The 22,849-nt window shown below is 41.5% G+C and overlaps 1 protein-coding gene across 2 annotated transcripts in view; it reads left to right on the top strand.

Annotated features, from left to right (window-relative positions):
* Positions 1–22,849, top strand: part of SUGCT (succinyl-CoA:glutarate-CoA transferase) — a 537,637-nt gene that overhangs the window by 166,297 nt on the left and 348,491 nt on the right. For both annotated transcript variants that reach the window (XM_031951830.1, XM_031951825.1), the window contains one exon: positions 6,922–6,993. In XM_031951830.1, the coding sequence (XP_031807690.1) occupies positions 6,922–6,993 (72 nt within the window). The remainder of the gene's footprint in view (positions 1–6,921; positions 6,994–22,849) is intronic.

Here is a 22,849-nt window from a genome sequence, read left to right as displayed (position 1 = left end):
GAGCACCGGTGTCCTACCATTGCCCATCATTGTCCTTTGAAAAAATGTCATGACCGACCCATTGCTCAGCTCTTGGGTACCCTGGATGTGTGACTGCTGCTTACCCAGCTTTGGGGCTCTCTTTGCTGTACTTTTACCCAGGAGAGTAAGTTGGCCATCCCCGTACTTTGTCTCTGAGTCCTCTCCCAGTTACCCAATCTTCTCTGCTTCAGCAAATCATCCAAGAACGCTTCAGCCCTTCCCATCATTTAATGTTGAGACAGCCCATCTGAGCAGGAGGTTTCTTTTGGTAGGGGCTTCCCCCCATCCTCTCAAAGTAAGGCAAATGATCTGGTTTTGAATGTGTGTTCAGTTAATCCTCAGGAGTCCCTATAGATGGGTCTTTATCCATTTGGTATCTCTAGTGTCCACAGTCCTGACTACTACTGATGTCTTTGCCTCTCTCCTGCACTCAGTCCTCTCACTTCTCCAGTCTCCATTTCTTCCTATGTGTTCTTTGCATCACCTCACTGGTCCTAGGAGTTGAAAAGGATCACAAAGGACCACAAAAGGACCCAATGGCAACAAGATTAGGGTCTGCAAAGTACTTTCCCCCCACATCTGATTTGATTCACCTAACGGTGCTTAGAGGAACTTTTATGAGTATTATTGTTCCCATCTGACAGATGAACCTCAGAGACATTAAAGTGAATGTCCTAGGAAAGGTGGTCAAAGTGATGAGTTCAGAATTCATTCCCAGGCTGTCCTCATGGATTCATGCAGTATCTCTCTTCCGGTTTAATAAAGCTTTTCAGATAGCCCAGTGGCCAGTTACTACATTGTATATCATGGAAAGGGGGAATAAATGACATGACATTGAAACGAGAGTCTTTCCCATCATCCTCTTGGGGAGTGATTGCTGATGGCTGGAAAGATCTTGTTTTCTGAATGCTCCTCCAAGTTTCAGGAGCAGGACATAAAAAGGATCCATCTGTGTTTGTTGGGAGCCTTTAAAGACTGAACGGCAAACTCATCCAACCCCTTGGCGTTCCGAGACCCCCTAGGCGCCCCTTGAGTTGATTACCATGCATGTCACCAACAGGCAGTGTTGCTCAGAGAGAAGCTCCCCTGCCTGGGAACCAGAAGCAGCCTCACCAAATCTCAGCGTGGGATGGGCCACCGAGCCAGGCCTACATTGAAATGACTGAAAGCTGTTGGAGGGCAAGCATGGCTTTGTTTTTGTCCTGGTCTTCTTCGCTTCTTGAGGGGCAGGGCTTGGAGTCAGCATTAACAGGGTTCAAGACTTGGCTTTGACACCCCCTAGCTCTGTGACCATGGCACCAACTACCAGGGCAGAGAGAGGGGCTTCTTAGGAGTCCCCTCCTCTGTAGATCCCGAGCACAAGATGGGTCTCAGTCGGTGACTCCTGTGGGCCACGCTCTGTGCCAGCCACTAAAGAGATACAAGTACAGAACGGTAGCTGCAGTAACCCTTGGCACATGGCAGGAGCGTCACACTTTCATTTATTGCTTTATTTAAAGTTTATCATTGATTAAAAAGACTGAAACAATCCCTACTCATAAAGAACTAATACTCTAATGGGGAGCTAGATTTTCTTCCCTATTAGAATATAATTTACTAAAGGACAGGAACGTCTTTAGTACATAGTTAATGCTTAATGAGGGCCTATTGACTGATAGATTATGATATGACTATTTATATGCCGCTAGCTAGGGAAGTGGATGGTACCTTGAGTCAGGAAGCTCCGAGTTCAGTCCAGACTCAGATACTTATTAGTTATATAAGAAAAATCACTTAGCCACTGTTTGCCTCAGTTTCCTCTTCTATAAAATGGAGATAATATTAGTTCCTGCCTCCCAGGGTTGTTATAAGGCTTAACATAATGCTTGTTACATAGTCAGCAATATATAAGTTAACTATTATTCTTATTATCATTTAAGGAGGCACTAAGGGTTAAACTGCTTGGTGTCTTTAGCTTTTAGGTTTACTCAAAGAATCCCTAGTCCCTTGATTTCAGGACTGGTGTGATCTGTTTCTGTGATGGGGTTTGATGGGATCCCCACTGCTCACTGAAGGAAGCTGGACTAAAAACAAGGGGTCGGGGCTGCCAGAAGGCTGCCCAACAGAATCTTTTTTGGGGGGACCTAGTAAGATTTCAGGATCCAGGGAGCAGGTTGGCCCTTCGCAAGGGTTGGATGCTGGCTGCAGGCCTGAGTCTGACTTTAAGCTGCAGAACTCTTTGGTATCATTTGTTTCCCTCCCTTCTCCCTTCTTCTGTCCCTGTAGCTGTGTAGCCACTGGAGAGGGTCTCCTGAGCACACCCAGGGAGATGTTCTTGCTTCAGGCAGAAGTTTTCCCCCAATTACTTTTTTCTTGAAGGTGGGAACCAAGTTTCCATTGGGGACTTGGAGTTTTGGTATGCTTTGGGGACTGACTCCTACTCGTTGGTGAGAATGCTGACAGGCTGCTGTCCACTCTCGAGATGGGTGGCGTTGGCCAGAGCTGCTTGGGAAAGAGACCTGTGTGGTACCAGGCTTGAGGTGGGAAGGTTGGCAGCTGGCTAGGGCAATGACCCAAGAGTGAGGCAATCCTTATTCTCTACCTGAGCCCCAGCTGCTGGTTTCTCCCCTGCCTCCCCAGTCACCTCACATCTCCCTTGGCTATGTCAATAAATGTACGAGGGGCTCACTGATGATTATAAGCTCCTTGAGGCAGACCTTTTTGTTCTGTATTCCCAATACTTAGCACATAATAGCTGCGTAATAAATTCTTTTTTCAAAAAGGACTTTTTTGGGTGACATCTTTTGCTTTTACTCTAAGTTTGTATTTGTGGGTTGATTTCTGATGGGAAATATGGCCTTTCCTTGGTGATGTCAGGTTGCGTCTTGCCTCTTATTTTACATCATTATCCCTCAGGTAAGAGGCGCCTTCCTGACCAAGTAGCTTCTTCTCTCAGTCATGTATCTTTAGACCCTTAATGCATTACTGGCCTGGATCCCCCGTCTCCTCCCCAGACAGATGAACTATGGCCCTGGTTTTGAGAAATAGGCCAATATTGGCCTTAAGCTAAGCAGATTTAAATCGGGGGAGGAGGGAAGAAATAAGTTCTTTCCCAAAAGCTTGTCACAGGCTTAAAAAACAAAGAGAAAAAGGTCCCCAAGCGTGAACAGTGGCAAATGCGCCAAGATCCAAGTTTGAGTAAGAACACACAAATGGAGAGGCAGCTTTAAAAGCCAGGGATGCAATAGAAAGTGCTTATTAAAGTAATTAGTAGGAGGATTACCTCTCCCCCTCCCCAGCAGAGTGGGTTTCCTTAGCATCGTGGTGGAAATGAGAGCAGGATGAGGGAGACAGAGGGAGATGAGCCAGGTGGGCTCTGCCCCGGAACAAAGGTGCCTCTGTGCTTGCTTTCACCTCAGACTCCTCTCTCCCAATGGGAGAAGCCTCGATTAATATTTAAGTGATTTTGAAATGACTCTGGGAGGCTTTTATCTTTGAACTAAAGGTTTCATAAATCTGGCTCCTTAGCAGAGGCATTTAAGGGCACTGGGTTTGGACATCCATCACTAGCCTCAGGATGCCTCTGGGTGGAAGGTCAAGGTTAGGATCCCAGGATAATGGAAGTTAGTAACTACCACCTTCATTTGGATCCGTTCAGAACTTGGCTCAACTGGAGACTACTTGTGCTCAGCCTTGGAGGAAACCTCTTGCTAAATAAACAAATTAAACGTGTTAAGCTAGGCTGGGGAGAAGACAGGGGTAGCTCAGCTCATTTTTATTTATTTTTATTTTGGCCAGTAGGCGTCCCCTCACTGCACAGTTTCCTTGCTGGTAAAAGAGGGATGGTAATATCATTAGCACAGATTTCCCAGGGGTAGTGGACACCTCAATGAACAAACAGGTGGTCTATTTTGGGAATTTTCATTAAAGGCACCCGTCATGTTGTTATTATCATTTTAAGGCCATGTTGTGTTTTTAGGCCACACACACTTGTAAATCATGAAATATTTGCTTAAAATCTTCTGCAGTCGTGATTTCCTCCTAATTCTGCCTTTTTTCTCAATTATGCCAAATGAACGAGTTAGAGAATAACCTCAATTAAGCAGCATTTGAGTAAATGACTGTTCTCAAGTAACAAACATTTCCCCCCAAGGTAGTGAGTTCTAGGTTGAATGATTCATAATCTGGAAAAAGCTGAAAGATCCAACTCATATATCTAAAAACTTTAAGACAAAGGAAATACTTCAGAGCACTTATATTTGTTCAAAACAGCCACTTGGGACCTTCCCACCTGGAATTGCGGGTCTTTCTAAATCGCTCCAGAAGGGCCCTGGTGACCGAGGCCTTTCAAGATGGCCAGGTCAGTTCCTCACAATTTTTATGTGCTCACAGCTTTGTCCAGTGGTTCATTCGTTCAAAATTCCTGTAGACATCCATGACCTCCAGGAATAAACTATCTTTAAAATTGGCTTCCATTCTGACAGAAATCTAAGAAACCAAATTTCAGCAAGTCATTAAAAATGCCTTTTCTTTCCCCAGTATGTGCACATAATTTATTCCCTGCTGCAACCTCTCAAGGGACTCAGGAAACAACAACAATAACAACACTATCATTTTGAAAGGTTCCAGAGAACTTTATATGAGCTTTGTTTCCTCAATTTAACCTCGGGCAAGGGGTTTTACTTTTCTGAATCTCAGTTTCCTCATCTGTAAAGTGAGAGGGGTTGACTAGGATGGCCTCGAAAGTCCCTTGCAGTTCTAGATTCAGAATTCTTTGATGAGGAGAAAAACAATCTTCTAGTTGTAAACCTTGATGTTTTCACAATCATCGTGTGGCTGGCTCTGACTAATTTGCCCTGGCTTTTTTTAATGGGTCAGGGGCAAGGGGATAAAACCCATATAGATTACATAGAAGAAATACTACCTTGGGGTTGCAGGCATAGGGGTCTGTGAACTCCTGCCTTTTCTCATTTGCAGATGAGAAAAACCAAACTTCTTCCAGCGGCATGTGGTGGGTAAAATTTCACCTTGTAGCTAGAAATATGTCTTTTCTTGGGAAAACATTCCTATTTGGGATCCTGTTGCTAATAACCATCGTCGCCATTTTGTACGCCAATAACTATGTGGAAAGTAATAGAAATTCTGTTAGTACATCCTGAGAACTGTGGACACATGTTGAAAGTTTTTAAGAGGGTTGATTTAGAGCTTGCTAAGTTAAAACAAATTGAAAAGCCCTTATTTGAAATTAATTTTATTTTACCATGTCTTCATTTGTGAATTCTGAGACAAGGCTGACTATCGCATCTTTGCTTTGCTTCATAGGTAAATCCCACGACAGGGCTAAACTTTAAAATGTTTGTATTTGATTGCAACATTACTTGTTAGCACTTTAAGTTGTTCTTTCAGTTTTGAAATTTCTGATAATTATTCTAATGCTAATGTGAGCGGCTGTTTCAGCATCTAGTTTAGAAATAAAAGCAATAATGCATCCCCCAAAGTGGCCTCTTCTCTTATTGACTTTGGCCCTATCTGCTCTCATGGTTGAACTATTTCCAGCTTATAAAAATCCATTTTCAAGAAAATTGGTTGAGTCCTCAGAGAAGGTTGTTTCAAAACTGGAGAGGACAGAGCTGCTCTGGGTGTCCATGAATACAAAGTGAAGCCTCTCTCTGTGGGTTAAGGAAGAATAGGTTTGGACTCTACCGGGAAATGTGGGGAGTGAGTGAAGTCTGAGATCAGGACCCAATATAAAGAGACCAAGCTTTCAGGCCAACATCTGAGGTAGATCAAGAAGGTAGGGGAAATTCTTGGGCTGTCACTCTTGGAAACAACTGAAGATTTTCAGAGCACTCCCACTCTTTCCCAGTGATATTAATTTTTGGAACAAAAGCCCAATGCCTTACATTTATTGTTCTAGTGAGATGGAGATTTTTTTTCTGTTGCACATATATGAATTATTTCCTACCTCTATATATTTGAATGAGGAATCGCTTGGATCTGGAAGATACTTCTCTATCACCTCTCCTTAGCTGATCAGTCAGTCATCAAGCATTTATTAAGTGCTTACTGGGTGCCTTACACCCAGTTCTAGGTCCTCAAGAAAGGAGAAAAAACCTTTTCTCTCAAGGAGCTGATGGTTTAATAGGGGGAGGCAAAATACAAATGTGTGTGTATGTATACATACATACTTATATATGTATACATATCCACATATGTGTATATATGAGGTTACTTCTACTGTACAGTTAAAGAGGAAGTAATCTCACAGGGAAGGCCTTAGCTATGGCAGCAAAGGACAGAAACAAACATTAAGCACTTACTGTATGCTGAGCATTGTGCTAAGGACTTTATAGGTGTCAGCTCATTTGATCCTCCCAACAACCCTGGGAGGGATATTGTTAGGCTTAGGGCTAAGATTTTGGTGGGGATAAGACTGGGAAAGGCCTTTTATAAGGAAGCTGGATTGGAGATGGAAGCTGGGAGGCCAAGGAGATCCTGGGAGGGAGGGCATTCCAGGCATGGAGGACAAGAGAAATTGGAGATGGAGTGTCATGGGGGAGGAGCAGCCACAGGGCCATTGTCATTGGCAGTGACGTGTAGGACTGAAAAGGTCTAATGGACCACGCTCTGAAGGGCTGTCATAGGATTTTATATTTTATTCTGAAGCCCCTGATGGTTCCTGAGTAGTGACACGTCAGGCTCCTCTGGGACTTTGGAAGATCATTTTGGCAATGAATGGAGAATGGGCTGGAGAGGGGAGAGTCTGAGGGCAGAAGGAGAGAAGAGGGCATGAGCACTGTTGTGAGGGTGGAAATTTCAGGACCTGACATGATCAATGTGGGGAATGAGAGAAGTTAAAGGGCCGAAGCTCACGGGGGAGCCGGAATCCTTATTAAAAAATCTCATGTGCTTGTTTTTCAGGCTTTCAAAACCAAGGATGGCTATCTCGTGGTTGGGGCCGGAAACGACCAGCAGTTTGTGACAGTGTGCAAGGTAACAATGGTCAGATTTAAGGAAGAAAAGTGACTTGAAGGTTGTTTATGAAAGTTCCCAGCCCATTCCTAGTCAGTCAGCTGGGGGCAGAGGCATATGGAACTGGGAACTTGATGCTTTGGGAAGTTGGTGAAATTCTCCTTCCTCTTACACAATTTTCTCTTTTGTGTCTTTGGGACTCCAAGCATACACTATCTTCCACAAAATTCCCCCCAGGGTTGGCTCCTTCTTCCCTATGATCACCTGTATCTGTTGTATTTGTACTCTGGATATACTCATCTATGTGCACGTTATGAACTCCTTGAGGGTAAGGCTTTAACACTTTATCTTTATGTCCTCCGTCCCTAGCCCAGTGCCTGGCAAATATGCCCCCCACTTTGGGATTTAGACGGTGGAGGGGTTTGCCATTTCCTTCTTCAGTTCATTTTACAAATGAGGAAACTGAGGCAAACCTGTTTAGTAACTTGCTGAAGTTCACACACACACACACACAGAGATTTGAACTTAGGAAGATTCATCTAAACCTGGCACTCCACTGTGGCACCCCTAGCTGCCACACTTGTCACATAGAAATACTTAACAAATGCTTGTTGATTGATTGATTAATGATGTGGAGAGAGTACACTGAACCCTTTTGCTCTGTCTATAACCAACTCAATCAACAATTCAAATTCATAATTTATTAAGACTTTAAATCATATAAGACCTTGGAGATACAAATGATACCATCCCTTTCCTCAAGGAGTTTGCACCCTATCAAGGTAATAGAGCATCTACACAAATGATGGTGGTCCAAGCTATGGTTTATATGTTTATGACATTTTCAGGTTTGCAAAACTCCATCCATACTTTTCTCATTTGATCTACCCAAGAGCCTTGAGTCCTAGTTAGTACAACAGTTCTTATCATCCTTTTATAAACTAAGAAACTCAGGCTGAGAAATATGGACTCTCTTGCCAAAGATTTGAACCTAGGTTTTCTGACTCCCAGTCTAGCATTTTCCCCCATTATACTCTTGCTTTGGGGAAAGGAGAGGCTCAGATAAAGAAATATAAGAAAATTGGAGGGAGACCATTTTACCTGGAGGGATTAAGTAAAGCTTCATGGAAAAGTAGGACCAGAGGCAAACACAGAGGCTGGGGCAGAATTTCACCCCTTGAAAGGAAAGACAGAAGGGGAGTCCTAAGGCCACAAAGCTGGCCTTAGAACTATAGAGTTAGTGCCAGAACCTGGAGTACATGAAGGGATGGGGACAGGGACTGGACCCTAGACATTGGTATAGGAAATTTCCATGTGAGCAAACTCCATTTCTCAGTGTAGATCAGTGTCTTCTCTCAACTTAAGAGTCTTAGTGAGGATGGTGAAGGCTTTTGATTTTAAGAGTCCAGCAAGGGCAGGAGAACATGGAGGCTGCCCATGGGAGCTGAATTGTTGTAGTTGTGTGGATTCCTTACTCCACTAGGAAACTTAGTGACCTTTAGTCTATCACTGCTCTGAGCTGGGTCATGGCAAGAACTCTGAAGATCACTATTATCATCATTTGTCCAACACGTCACTTCTCACCTCCAGGTGAGCCCAACCTAACCAGGAACCACAAACACTTACACCCTCCATGTGCACAGTAACTTTTAACTGCATCATCCCTTCTATACTGGAGGAAGCCAAGGAATTAGGCTCATGAGGCCCTGACCACCAGATGTCTACTGGTCTAGTGTCCAACTTAATCTCTCTTCTTCATTGTTGGTTGCAAGAGCACATGAGAAAGCCAAACTTCATCATCACCAGACTCTGAAGGGGGTGGGAGATACATTCTATGCGTCCCTCACAATCTTATGGCTGAAAAAGTTCCATTTTCTCCTCTTCCAATCCTTGGGACTTAAAGTTTCTCCTTAAATAAGCGAACAAACAAAAATCCCTTCTCTTGCTACCGCTCCTGGCTCTCTTTCCCTGCTGCCTACAAACATGCTGGGATCTCCAGTCTTAAAGAGCCTTCACTCACCTCTGGCTTTTGCCTTTTATCCTTCCCACTCCCACCCACTGAAATGACCTTCTTCATATAGATAAGATGCATGTGCATCTTATCTGTAATTATCATCTGCTTGCATGTTCTCTTCCCCATCAGAATGAGAGCTCCTTGAGGGCAGAGGCTAGGATTTTGTCTTTTTTTTTTTTTTTTGCTTTTCTTTGTTTCCAGGGCTTAGCACCCAGTCTGATAGGGACTGAATGATGAATTAATGCTTATTGATCGACTGAATGGCTCTATTTTAATTTACAACGAATTCTTACCACCCAAATCCAATGGCTTCTTCTTAGTCCTTGAATTCCTTGGCCTCTATATGACTTTTTGGACTGTTGACTATTCCCTCCCTTTAAAAAATTCTCTCTTCCTTTGTTTTTTTGTGCTGTCAATTTCTCTTATCTATCTGGCTATTCCTTTTCAGTGTCAGTCTTCACCCACTAACAATAATTACATCTTCAACTCTTTGGAGGTCTCCTTCCCTTAACTTTCTCTTCTCTTAATAAACTCAATAGTTCCAAATGGATTCAACTGTCATCTCTCTATTGATGACTTCAAGAATTGTGTATTTAGGGCCTAATATGGTATTTAATAAATACGTGTTTATTGATGGACCGATCTATCTTTAATTTGTCTCTTAAATTTCAGTCCCTCATCATTAACTGCCCCTTGGACATGTCGAATTGGTTGTCTAATGGGCATTTCAGTTACATGTCTTTAATTCTCTCTCTGTCTGTATCTGTCCTGGGGTATGCTTCTCATACTATTAAAATGGGTCCCCCAAATTCTCTCTTGAAAACTCTCCTATTTTTCCCTTTAAAGTCCAGTTCCTGTGCCATTTTCTCCTACCCATCCATCTTTGACCTAACCAATTGGCAGTGACCTTTCTCTCTTGCGCATTTGAGAGTACTCGGTTTGATCTTTGTTTGCATTTATCATAAGCCATGTTGTACTGTGTTTATGACATAGCTCACTAGACTCCTGGCATCACGAGGACAGGGTCTGTTCCTTGTCTGTACTTTTTGTATCTGAAAAGCTAGAGCAGTGGGGCAGCCAGATGGCCCTGAGGTCAGGAGCTCCTGAGTTCAAATCCAGCCTCAGACACTTAACACTTATTAGCTGTGTGATCTTGGGCAAGTCACATCACCCCAGTTGCCTCACAAAATAAAATAAAATGCTGAGAACAATCTTCTTCACGCAGTTGTAATTTCAATGTTTGTTGAACTGATTAATATGAATAATTATGGCACGAAATGTAACTGATGGCATCGCTGGTTCTTTGCTGGGGCAGTGCCCGCTGTGTTCTTTCCTGTTTTGGAGATGAGGAAACTCAGACTCAGAGACGTCAGGTGGCCTGCCCCTTAATGGCAGAGCTGGGGTGTGAGCCTGGCCAGACCAGTGTTCTAGCAGGGATTTTAATAAAACTTTGCAGTATGATCCTCCGATGAATATTTACTTATGTTCTGCATATTTTTGTTATTATTTTGAGGTCACAATTACAGTCTCATAAAACAATGCTACTTCCACAAGCGCAGTTTCCAAAATGAGGTCCTCGGGGAAATCATTTTCAAGCCATTTCATTTTGGATATTTATTCACATAGATACGTCTTCCAAAGTTTGGAGACTTGGCTAGACATTCCACTCTCGGGCTAGATATTCTCTCGATTCATTTATAGGACCATCTGTTTTATATATCGTACACATCAGCACCGAGTAACTAAAGGGCTGGCCATGGGGTCGGGAAGTCCTGTGTTCGAATCCTGCCGTTGTCATAGAATAATTCTGTGGCCAATTGTGCAGAATTGGAAATTCAACCCCCCAGCAACTCTCTGAGAGGAGAATTAATCACTCAACAAGCATTTTTAAAAAGTGTTTGATCTGCTCCGGGTTCTGTGTTATCCCCCGGATGATACAATGCAAAGAACAGCGTCTAGTACATAGTATGTGATGAAGAAACGCTTGTTGATTGAATTATTGACAAAGAAAAAAACACGAGTTGGTCCTTTCTCCCAAGAAGCTCAGTGACAGAAGGGGTGCTGATTTGAATGTGTCAAAGGAATTCTTGTACTAGATTCCTTGCCCATGATGAAATCACTGATCAGAACCACATACACATTTACAAGTTTGATCTTGAGTTGAGCTGTGTATTTCACTTTTTAACTCTGTCAATCTAGGTAGGAATGCAATAACGGAATAGAATTTTTATCCATCAGGGAAGCATTTATTAAGCGCCTACTGTAGTCTAGGCATTGTGCTAAGTATTCAGAGATAATGAATGAAAGAATCCATGCTTTCTAGGAATTTACATGGGGAAATAAATATCTCTATTTGGAGAATAAATGCAAACTAGTCAAATAGAGGTAGATTGAAGAGGACACCAGACTACTGGAAAATGGATTCCAACATTTGATCTGGGATCAAAGGCTCCTCATGAGGAAGGGTCTTCAGAGAATTTTTTTAATTTCAAGAAAGTGGATTAAAATGTATTTCTGGGTAAAGAGAAAGTTTTGTTTTATTCGTTTATTTATTTATTTTTTAGTTTGTTCTATTCACCTCCGTTTCTTGCCCGGGGAACATTTATGTTTTTCAACTGTCCACCACACTCGGACATCATTTGAGATTTTTAAGGTGCCCTTGAATTTTTTTGAGACCCTTTTGGGAGTCCTATTTAATGCAGTCAACTTAATGCATCCAGAAAAAAAAAATGGAAATTACTTCTTTTATATGAGAGGTTAACTGCTGGGGCTGAAAACCACAGCAAAGTGGGAGCGGCTGAGCAGGGAAGGTGATAAATGACACGGATTCTGATTGCAGGAAGGCTCGGGCGGGCCAAGGTGGAAAAGAGGCGAGTCCTGGTAATGGGGCCCTGAGTGAGTGCAGAGAAGATGGATTCCAACATTTGATCTGGGATCAAAGCCTCCTCATTAGGAAGGGTCACCGTCAGAAATATGAACCATATGAACCATACGGAAGCCGCTGCCTGTGAAGTCACTTATGGCTGGAGCGGCAGAGATGTAACAGCCCGCTCCTTGCTCTAAATGATCGCAGACCTTCACCGGGCCCATATGGTCGGGAGCTGGCTCTTTGCAGAGGGTGGAGAGCTGGGGGGAGAGCAAATTACTGGCTGACATCTTCCTCCCCGTTGTTGAAAATAACTGCACGGAACCCTTTTTATGTTTGATTCATTGCCATAGATCAATGTGGACCGTTTGAACTTCCTCATAAATAACCATAAAGAAAAATATTTTGTGAGATCTCTCTTCCAAAGCAGCGCTGCTTGCCATTAATTTTACTCTTCAAGTCTGGCTTACCAATAGGATGGGCCGATGGGTGGAAGAATGGACCGGATCAGACAGGTTCTAGGCCAGATCCAGTTTGGGTTTTCTGCCAGACTTGGAGGCTCTGCCCCTGAGTACTTATGTGGCCGGGACTGGCTCCCTATTCATCTGACCACGGCTTTGGGGCCATGTGGGACAATCCTCCTGTTACAGAGGAGGAAACTGAGGCAGATGGAGGTAAACCAGATCTGAACCCAGCGCTCGCTAAACTCAAGTGAAGCACCCTATTGTTGCCTCCGAATTGTCCTGAAAACTTCCCCTCTCTGCTTTCCTTACCACCCAGAGTCATGGATCCCTCATCGTTAAAGTGAGGGCTCTGTTTTAGGGAAATTCATTCACTCACTCATTCAACAAGCATTGATTGAGTGCAGCACTTTCTTGTTTCTTCCTTGTGCTAAGTCAGCTTTCTTAGCACAGCGCTTGGTGCACAGTAGGGCATAATATGTTGGTTTTCATTCATTCATTGGGAGCCCAGGCTTTGGAGCAGAGAAAGCAGAGCCAAAGAGTCAATGCACAATGGAAAAACAAAAAGACCAGAGGATGAGGGAGGCTTGGGCATGAACGAGAGAAGCATTCAAATGGCTCAAGGTGCAGGCCAGGTGGGGCTGGGAGGTTCAGCTCAGGCTCCCCACGGCTAGAAGTCTGAATAAGGCTGGTCAAGTGCTCTCCCCGAGACCCTGAGGTGTGCGCCTGCTGGGAGAGCAGAGGGAGATGGGTCAGCTACAGACCCAGTGAGTGACCAGCAATCAACACAACCTCTTTAGAGTCGGGGCTCTTGCCTCCACAGCACCTCGCCCAGTCCACATAGAGGCTCACTAAACAATGATGATGTTTGGTTGGTGAATTAATAGTTCTGTGTTGTCTAGGTATCTGTCTTGGGCCCTGTGCTGTTTGACAGGTATGTACATAAAAATACATATATACACATATATACAAATACATGTGTATAAACATAAATAATACATAAAATATTTGGTACTCATTAAAGTACATGGAATGTTATATACTATATATCTATCTATATAATAGCATATAATATAATATAATAATTATATATAATCTATAAGATTGTTATGTATATAATTTTTATATGCATATAAACATATAATTTAGACACATACATATGCTATAACACACAGGGAATACATAGATGACAATCTTGTCAGATTCTCAAAGGACACAAGAGTAGGAAGGGTAGCTCGCATGTCTGACAGAGTGGCAGGATCCAAAAAGATTTTTGCAAGGCTACAAGGAGAGGCTGGATCTAAGAAGATGAAATTAAGGGACTTCCTTCTGTTTTTTTATTTTACTTCTATTTGTAGCCCCATTACTTAAGCCCAGTGCCTGGCACCCAGGGAGTGACTACTAAGTAGTTATTGACTTGACATTGACTATGGAAAGTCCTATGTTTTTCTGGGAAAAAAGAATGGAGCTGCCCAAGGACGAGGGGGTCTGGTGATGGTTTGTGTGCAGAGTCTTCAGTGAAAGCCAAGAGCAGCACGAATTAACAGTGCCTCAGATTTTCTTCTGGCCTTAGACTGCACCGAGAGGATGCATTGTGCAGAATGAGGGAGTTCCTCTGGATGTGGAGCTGGAGACCCGCAGAAAGATCTGAATTTAAATGCTGGGCAACCACGGAACCTCTTTTTTCTTTCCTTTCCTTATCCATCAAATGGGGCTAATAATAGTATCTAACTTCCAGGGTTATTGTGAGGATCAAAAGAATTCAAAGGTGATAGATATTATTTGTAAAGCGCTTCCCACTTTTCTGGAGCATAGTAGGTCAGAAATGAATGACTGTTCCTTCTCCTCCTTCATTTTCTTATCTGTAAAATAGGGAGAACAATAGTATCTTCTTAGCAAGATTGTTGTAAAGATAAAATGAGTTAACGCATATAAAGAGCTTTGCAGACTTAAGGGTTAATGTAAATGCTATTTTGGCTGTTTCTGTTGATTCCCTGTTGTTTTAAGTACAGTTGTCATTATTTTTGTTGTCATTGTAGCCATCATTGTTCTTGTTTTAATTCTCATTGTTGTCATTGCTATTGTTGAATGTCATTGTTGTTTTATTGCCCTTGTTCCTACCATCATTGTTCTCATTGTCCTTGCAGTGGTCATTGTATTGGTATTGGTATTCTCATTGCTCCTGTTGTCATCAACCCCGTCCTCCACCCCGTCGCTGTCCCTGGCAGTCCTGGTGCCCCTCTGCCCTGGTCAGGCTGCACCTAAGTACGGTGGTCACTCCATTCCAGGGCAAGAAACCAGCAGGAGCAAAGACCCGGAGATGGGAAACCAGAAGGAGTGTTAGCTCTGGGGCCCGTGGGAAGAACAGAGAAAGATTTTGGAGCGCATGGACAGAAGCTTCCATCTGGTAGCCTTGAGCTCCTTAGTAACGTAGGAGACGAAGTAATATGCTGAGCAGAAGGGTGGTTTTGGGGGCTAGAGGAAACGATAAATCACTATAAACAATTTCTAGGAATGCAGGAGAAGGATTGCCAAGCAGTGTTAAGGGCCCAGCTGAGGTTAGACTGCGTGAATTCAGCACAGAATCCCCGAGCTCTGCTTTTTCATTTCTCAGGCAGGCCTCCACAGCCAGGGGCCGGAGTCAAGAAAATAGACATTTGGAGTTTCCCAGATTGGTCATTGCCAATGATGGAGGGAAAGGGCAAAGGGACGGGGCGGTCCATTGAGAGCGCTGATGAATGGCTATTCTGGGAATCCAGCAAGTGAACGAAGCATTTGGAGGGTCCAAGGCACCAGAGGTCTTGATATAGGCGAGAAGCAAGTTTTGTACGAGATTAATGATGTGAGAGAGGCAGGAGACTGAAGAGTCAGAATTCAACATCTTGCAAGTGGAACAGTGCTAAGGGTTGACAGGTCACACAACATGTAGCCAAGCTTGTGGATGAATGATGTGGAAAGAAGGTAAAGGTGATTGGAGGTGAGGAGGGGAAGAAATCACGAAGCGTGGAATTGGAAGGTTTATCAATGGGAATATTAAAGCCATCCAGTAACATGGTGGATTATGAAGATGGGCGGGGGGGGGGGGAGGCTCATGGGAAGATTAGAAAGTCATTAAAGAAGGGGGAGAGAGTTCTAGAGATTGGGAGACAGGGTTGGGTGTCCCCATTCCTGCCGGTCCTCATGTCATTGATTCTCTTGTAATCACTAATGCCTTACTTTTGTTCTCTTGTCTTTCTGCTTTATTGGTGGCCAGCTGTGAATAAAATCCTACTCTACTGTCTCTGCTCTAGGTTCTGGGCTTTCAATGAGACAGTCCTGCTCATTTTGGGGGTCCGGGTTGTTGATCGAATACTTCATTGTCGCAATGGGCTAAATGAGGGGAGAGTAAAACTTATTAAACAAAGAATGGTCTCTGACCCAAGTCAATGGGCCCCAGTTGTCTTACTTATCTAACATGTAGGGAGAGATTCCAAAATGGCCCTTGTTTTTGCATCAAACGTGTTGATAACTCAACTTAAAGCACTTAATTTTACCCTATAATCTACTTTGTTTCCCCTCTATTTTGAGTTTTCTCTTCAGATAAGAGTTCTACTCTTATTTAAAGCCTCATGGTGATACAGATGCAGTCCTTTGTTCTCTAGAGCAATGCTCCAGGCTAGCCATTTAACACCTCTCAACATCTCCCTAAAACTAAGGCCCCTTTAAGACTACTGGAATTTTTCTGGTGCTATTGTATGGTTGTGAGAGCTAGAACACAATAGTCTTTGAGGAATTGAAAATAAGCATCAAACAGGACTCCATGGAGAGGTTTTTTTGTGGATTGACTAACCCCTGATATATTTCAAACAAGGAGTTACTAAGAAAAAATAGAATATAGGAAGTCATCCAAAATGTGAGAGCAGATGGAGAGAGTAAAGGAAAACTGTAACCCTTTTGTGTTCTTATGATATCAAGTGTAAGGATAGTGTAACTGAGTCAATTAATCAAGTAACTCTGCTCCACTTAAAGCAAGTGATAAGATGCTAAATCAATCAACTTTTATTATAGGTTTTCCACTGTCTCTCCAACTGGAGTTGCATAAAAATCATATTTGGATACACTGAGGAAACTTGGGATTTTTACAAGTCATCAAGCTATGAAGAACCAGTCATTCCAGAAAATGGAACTAGTCTTCCCTTCCCTCTGCCTCCCGAGGAAGAATAACCCAGGTGAATCCATTTTGGCCTTGGGTTTTCTCTTTGCTCTTCCCCCCAAAACATTTTGGCTAGAGGAGAATTTTTTAAGCCTACAGAGGTCCAGATAATGTTGGACATCTTCTCATCTTACCAGAGTTTTAGTGGCCTGGATCAATTGATGACAGGGTCTGTTTTGGGAGTCTAGGGCAGAGAGATATCGATACATGATTCCATATGGAACCCAGCAAAGAAATGATAAGTCTCCCCAAGATTAGGCGAAGAGGATTCCCAGCAACAGGAACTGTGCTTTCCTTCTGCCACATGTTCTCCCTGAGTTTGAGACTACTCCTGGATACAGTATGTTGTGGTGGGAGGGGGTGTCCCAGATGTTTTTTGGTGGGAGAGAGGTTTTGTAACAACAGTTTTTCTTTTATTTACCATATACCCATTCTTAAAGTTTTTTTTTATTTTAATTTTTATTTATTTAACCATATTTAAATATGGTTGGCTAAAGTGATTATATTGACTGATAATTTTAGGGAGACCATTGAGTGGGGTTAAGCCCCCATAGAGAACCGTCCCAGACTCCTCAAGAGTACGTCTAAAACCTTGAGGGGAAGATGTGATCTTGCCCAAGTATAGAAAGTAAAGAAAGAATGAAGATGGATTAGACTTGTTTTATTTAATAATGGAAGGCAGGAGTAGGAGAAATGTATGAAATGTGAAGAAAGACTTAGGCTATGGTAGAAAAACTTTCCTATCAAGTACAAGATCCATAAGCCCTTGTTTTTGCATCAAACTTGTTGATAACTCGACTTAAAGCACTTAATTTTACCCTATAATCTACTTTGTTTCCCCTCTATTTTGAGTTTTCTCTTCAGATAAGAGTTCTACTATTATTTAATAGTATGTCCTAGTAGTAGTAATAGAATGTCCTAGAAGAGAATGGCTTCCCTTTCCCTCCCAAAAGACTTTCAAACAAAGACCATGACTGTGAACTTTTATGCACCTGTTGTTGAAAAGTACCTTTGAAATGATCTAATGGTTGAATGATTTGCCTAAAGGTCCTAGAGATAGTAATAATTCCAACTAGGATTTCTACTTCTAGAGTGTTTAATGGCTCATAAAATGCTTTAAAGTATTATTTCATTTGTTTCTTATAAAAATCCTGGGAGGTAGCTACAATCATCACCTTCATTTTACAGATAAAGTAACTGAGGCTGGATTTGAACTGACAGGCCCAGACTATATCCATTGTACCACTTGAGTAGCTAAGTATTAAGTGGTGGGACCATCCATTCTTGATGACCACAGACCCAGATTTCCCCCTCACTATGCTCTGTTCTAGAAGGGGGTATATGAACTGTGTGACCTACAGAACAGTGAGAAATCACACTGAAAGACTTAGTTCTAGCTTCTGGTTACTCCATTGTTGATGTGGAATACAAGCCACATTGTTGGGTTTGGTCAGGAGCTTGGAAGGGTCATAGCCGGCAGGGTTAAGATAACAATTATGCAAATATATGGATAAAATTGTTCTTCAAAAGATTGACTCAACCGACACCATGTTCTTAGGAAAGATGATGAATGTTAGCCTCTACAGCTCAAAAGTCTGCTGGGGAGACAGTTCATCTTATGTGTATTTTTTAAATATGTTATCTGTCCTATAGCTGTGAATACCAGCTTTCTCAGCCACCGAAAGACCAACTAATTTTATGAGAAAATTGCTGGTGTGTTTCAGACCGGTATAATCCCATTTTTAATCAAAGACCAAACTTGAGTAATTTGTGACTTCATTAATACACATGTTCCTTCAGTGATGTGACTTTCATCTATTGCCCTCTGTAAGATCATCCCAAGGAAACCCCTCAATATGCTAGGAGTCTATACAGCCTCACTTGTGTAGCCCATATAAACTCCATGGGCTTTTGTCCCAAATCCTACTCCCACATATTGTTGGATTACACTTTCCATTACTCTCTTCCATTTTTGTGTTAATCTTATTCATGTTCACAGTTATGATTGTTAATTGTGTTTCCCTCCCTACTATCTTCTTGTACTTTTTCAAGCCAACAGTCCTTTATTAAGTGCCATCTGTATACCAGGCACTGTGATGAGTCCCAGGGTGGGGGATACAGCATGAAAGCAATGGTATACAAAGAAACTGGACAGGATAAATTGGCAGATAATCTCATGGTGGGAAAGGCTTCCCACAACACATGGAATTTTAGCTGAGGCTTAAAGGACAATGTTTTATGAAGGGGCTGGGTTAGGAAGGACTTTAAAAGCTAAACAGACTTTTTTATTTGGTGGTGACAGGGAGCCACTGGAATTTGTTGAGCGAGGGGGGACAATGACATGGTTAGACCCGGGCTTTAGGAAGATCCACTTGACAACTGAGTGGAGGATGAATTGCTGTACCAAGCGCCCAGTTAAGATTTTGTAATGTAAGTCAATAGTGGTTTCATCATTTCCCCCAACTTTGTGTAGTAGCATGTCAATAGCAAAAATGGCTGGTGGGAATAATTCAAGATTGGATTTTGTAGGATAAACTTGTGATATAAAAAGGGGGCAAAGCAAAGTATAGAATTCACTTGCTTCACCTGAGATCAACATGGGGAAGGGAGAGAGTATACCCAGTGTGGGGGTGATGGCCTGAAAAACTGATGAATGGAGGACATGGAAGTCATGGGGGAGACAGAGAAGGCTTGGGGGGCAAAGCAGAGGGGCAGGTGGAGCAATGACAGATGGTGAGGAGATAAAGGCAGTTCAGAGCTCATGAACATGGAAGTGGAAGCTTGCAGATAATGACAGTATCAAGTATCAAGGGTGGTGAGAGAAATGGAATTTGCTTAATATTATTAAGTTTATAATTGAAATAATGTTTATATTCCATTGCCAAAGAGGGGACGGTTTAGAGAGAAAGATAATGAGTTCTCCTGTGCTTTCCATATCCAGACCACCTAGACAGCTAGATGGAGCACTAAACTCAGGAAGTTGTTGAGACGATTAGTCACATCTAACTCTTTGTGACCCCACTGTAGTTGAGAACAAATCCAGCCCCAGACACTTGCTATCTGTGTGACTCTGGTCAAGTCACTTAAATCTCAGTCTGCTTCAATTTCCTCCACTGTGGAATAGGAATAATAATAGCACCTCCCTCTAAGGACTCTTGTGAGTCCTTGATAATATTTGTAAAGCACTTAGCACAGTGTCTGGGAGGAGGTAGATTAATGGATGTTTATTCTCTTCCTTCCTTCCCCTTTCCTAAGGATGAGGTTCATTTGATCCATCTACCCTCTTACTATCTTCTTCATCAACTTCCCAATAGCTATTTTTGCTTTGTTCTTTCCAATCCAAAGGTCATTCCCTATGGAAAACAAAACTAAAAAAACCAGCAACAGCAACACAACAACAACAGCAAAACCAGAGAGGGTTTACCAATTGAAGGCTCTTCCTGACCTCCTTATTCTGTTTGGCTGATTGAAGGGGTTGGGGCACAGCTCCCCCAGGGGGCTTTAAACTTCCAAAGGAAATCCTCAGATAGATGAACGGGAGGGAGATTGGATGACATCCTAGACTTTGCTTGCCGTTCTTGGCCCCCATTCTCAGGCTGAGGATTGACCCCTGAGCTTCCACCAGCTCTTTCAGAGGTGGTTCCCTGTAAGATTTGTGGAATTTGTGCAATTTCTCCACCTGTTTCCCTCTGTGTTATCATGGGATCCATGACATGCTTTTTATGGATTTTGGAGTGGGAATTTTGTTTCCATTCTCCCTGTCACTTCAGAATGGATTTTTTCTGTCTGTCTGACTCTGTTTCTCTGTCTGTGTCTGTCTGTCTCTGTATGTGTCTGTCTGTCTGCTCTCTGTCTCTTTTCTTTCAGAAGTTAGAATGAAATGTAGCTTTTAGAGACTCTTGCAGGTTCTTTCATATGTGAATCCTATCAGTGATGAGAATAGCCTCCTGTCTAGGGCTATTCCCATCTTATTCATGAGGATTAAATGATTGCGATTTGCTGGTACACCACTTAGCCAGCCCTCATGGAGATGTCACTGGTATGACTTCAGCCTACACATTCAGCTACATTGTCCTACTGCTTCAGTCATTTGTCTTTAAAATTTGCCTTTATTTGGTTATAACAAAATTGATCTGGAAGAATAAAAAGTCAAGAATTGCAAGATAGTTAATGAAAAAAAATGCAAAGGGACATGGTTTACCTGTGCCAGACCTAAAACTATATTATAAAGCAGCGGTCATCAAAACCATTTGGTACTAGCTAAGAAGGTTAGGTTCACAGGACAAATTATTACTATAGTGATTTAGTGTTTGACAAACCTAAAGACTCCAGCTTTTGGGATAAGAACTCAGTATTTGATAAAAACTACTGGGAAAATTGGAAATCAGTATGGCAGAAATCAGGTATTGACCCACACCTAACATCCTATACCAACATAATATCAAAATGGGTTTAGACATAATGAGTGATATTATTATAAGCAATTTAGAAGAATAAAGAATGGTTTACCTCTCAGATTTGTGGAGAAAGAAGGAATTTGTGGCCAAAGAAGAACTCGAGTACATTATTGAATGCGAAATGGATAATTTTGATTATATTAAGTTTAAAACTTTTTCTACAAACAAAATCAATGCAGACAAAATTAGAAGGGAAGCGATAAACTGGAAAAAATTTTTTACATTCAAGGGTTCTGATAAGGTCTCATTTCTAATATATATATATATATATACATATATATGTATATATGTATATATATATATATGTGACTCAAATTTATAAGAATTAAGACATTCTCCAACTGATCAAAGGATATGAATAGGAGATTTTCAGATGAAGAAATTGAAATCATTTCTCTTCATATAAAAAGTGCTCTAAATCATTATTGATCAGAGAAATGTGAATTAAAACAACTCTGAGCTACCATTACACACCTCACAGATTGGCTAAAATGACAGGAAAATATAATGACGAATGTTGGAGGGGATGTGAGAAAACTGGGACACTAATACATTGTTGGTGGAGTTATAGACTGATTCAGGCATCCTGGAGAGCAATTTGGAACTGTCCCCAAAGGGCTATTAGATCCAGCAATGTTTCTACTGGGCTTATATCCCAAAGAAATATTACAGGAGAGAAAGGGACCCACATGTACAAAACCATTTGTGGAAGCCCTTTTAGTAGTGACGAGAAACTGGAAACTGAGTGGATGCCCATCAATTGGAGAATGGCTGAATAAGTTATGGTATATGAATGTTATGGAATATTATTGTTCTATAAGAAACAATCAGCAGGATGATTTCAGAGAGGTCTGGAGAGACTTACATGAACTGATGCTGAGGGAAATGAGCAGAACCAGCGGATCATTGTACACAGCAATAATAAGATTATATAATGATCAATTCTGATGGATGTGACTCTCTTCAACAATGAAGTGATTCAGACCAATTCCTATGGTCTTGTGATGAGGAAAGCCATCTGCACCCAGAGAGATGACTGTGGGAACTGAATGTGGACCACAACATAGTATTTTCACTCTTTTTGTTGTTTGCTGGCATTTTGTTTTTTTCTAATTTTTTTCCTTTTTGATCTGATTTTTCTTGTGCAGCATGATATTTGTGGAAATGTATCGAAGAATTGCACATGTTTAACATATATTGGGTCGCTTACTGACTGGGGAAAGAGGAGAGAAGGGAGAGAAAAAATTAGACACAAGGTTTTGTAGGAGTGAATGTCAAAAATTATTCATGTATATATTTTGAAAATAAAAAGCTATAATTTTAAAAAATAAAAAATACTGACAAAAAATTAACTTTAAAATTAACAAATTAATTCATTAAAATTAATTTATTTTTTCATATAAAGTTAACAGTTTAATGAACTAAACTTATTTTTATATCGCATTTAAAAATAAACAATTAATTTAAGCTTATTTGAATTAATTTAAAATTAACAATGAATTTACTACTTTTATACTACCCCCATGATTGGAAAAGAACCAAACAAATAAAAAATACCCCAAACCCTTTTTTAAACACATATAGTTAGTCAAATAAAACAAATCCCCACAATCATCTGTGTCTAAAACTGTATGTCTCATTTTGCACCATCACCTATATCCCGTATACCTACATTACATATAGCAGAGTCCGTCACCTCTTTGACAGGAGATCCCAAAAAGATGAAAGGAAGAATAAAAATCCATATGTACAAATACATGTGTAGCAGCTCTCTTTACGATGGCAAAGAATTGAACACTAATGAGATGCCCATCTGTTTTTGAGTGGTAAACAAAATATGCTATATAAATTTAGTGCAGTACTATTAGGTCACAAAAATAATGAAAA

Source organism: Sarcophilus harrisii, chromosome 1 (genome assembly GCF_902635505.1).
Source record: "Sarcophilus harrisii chromosome 1, mSarHar1.11, whole genome shotgun sequence".
Lineage (NCBI taxonomy): Eukaryota > Metazoa > Chordata > Mammalia > Dasyuromorphia > Dasyuridae > Sarcophilus > Sarcophilus harrisii.
Note: the sequence above shows the minus strand (reverse complement) of the source record. Positions and strands in the feature narration are given on the sequence as shown.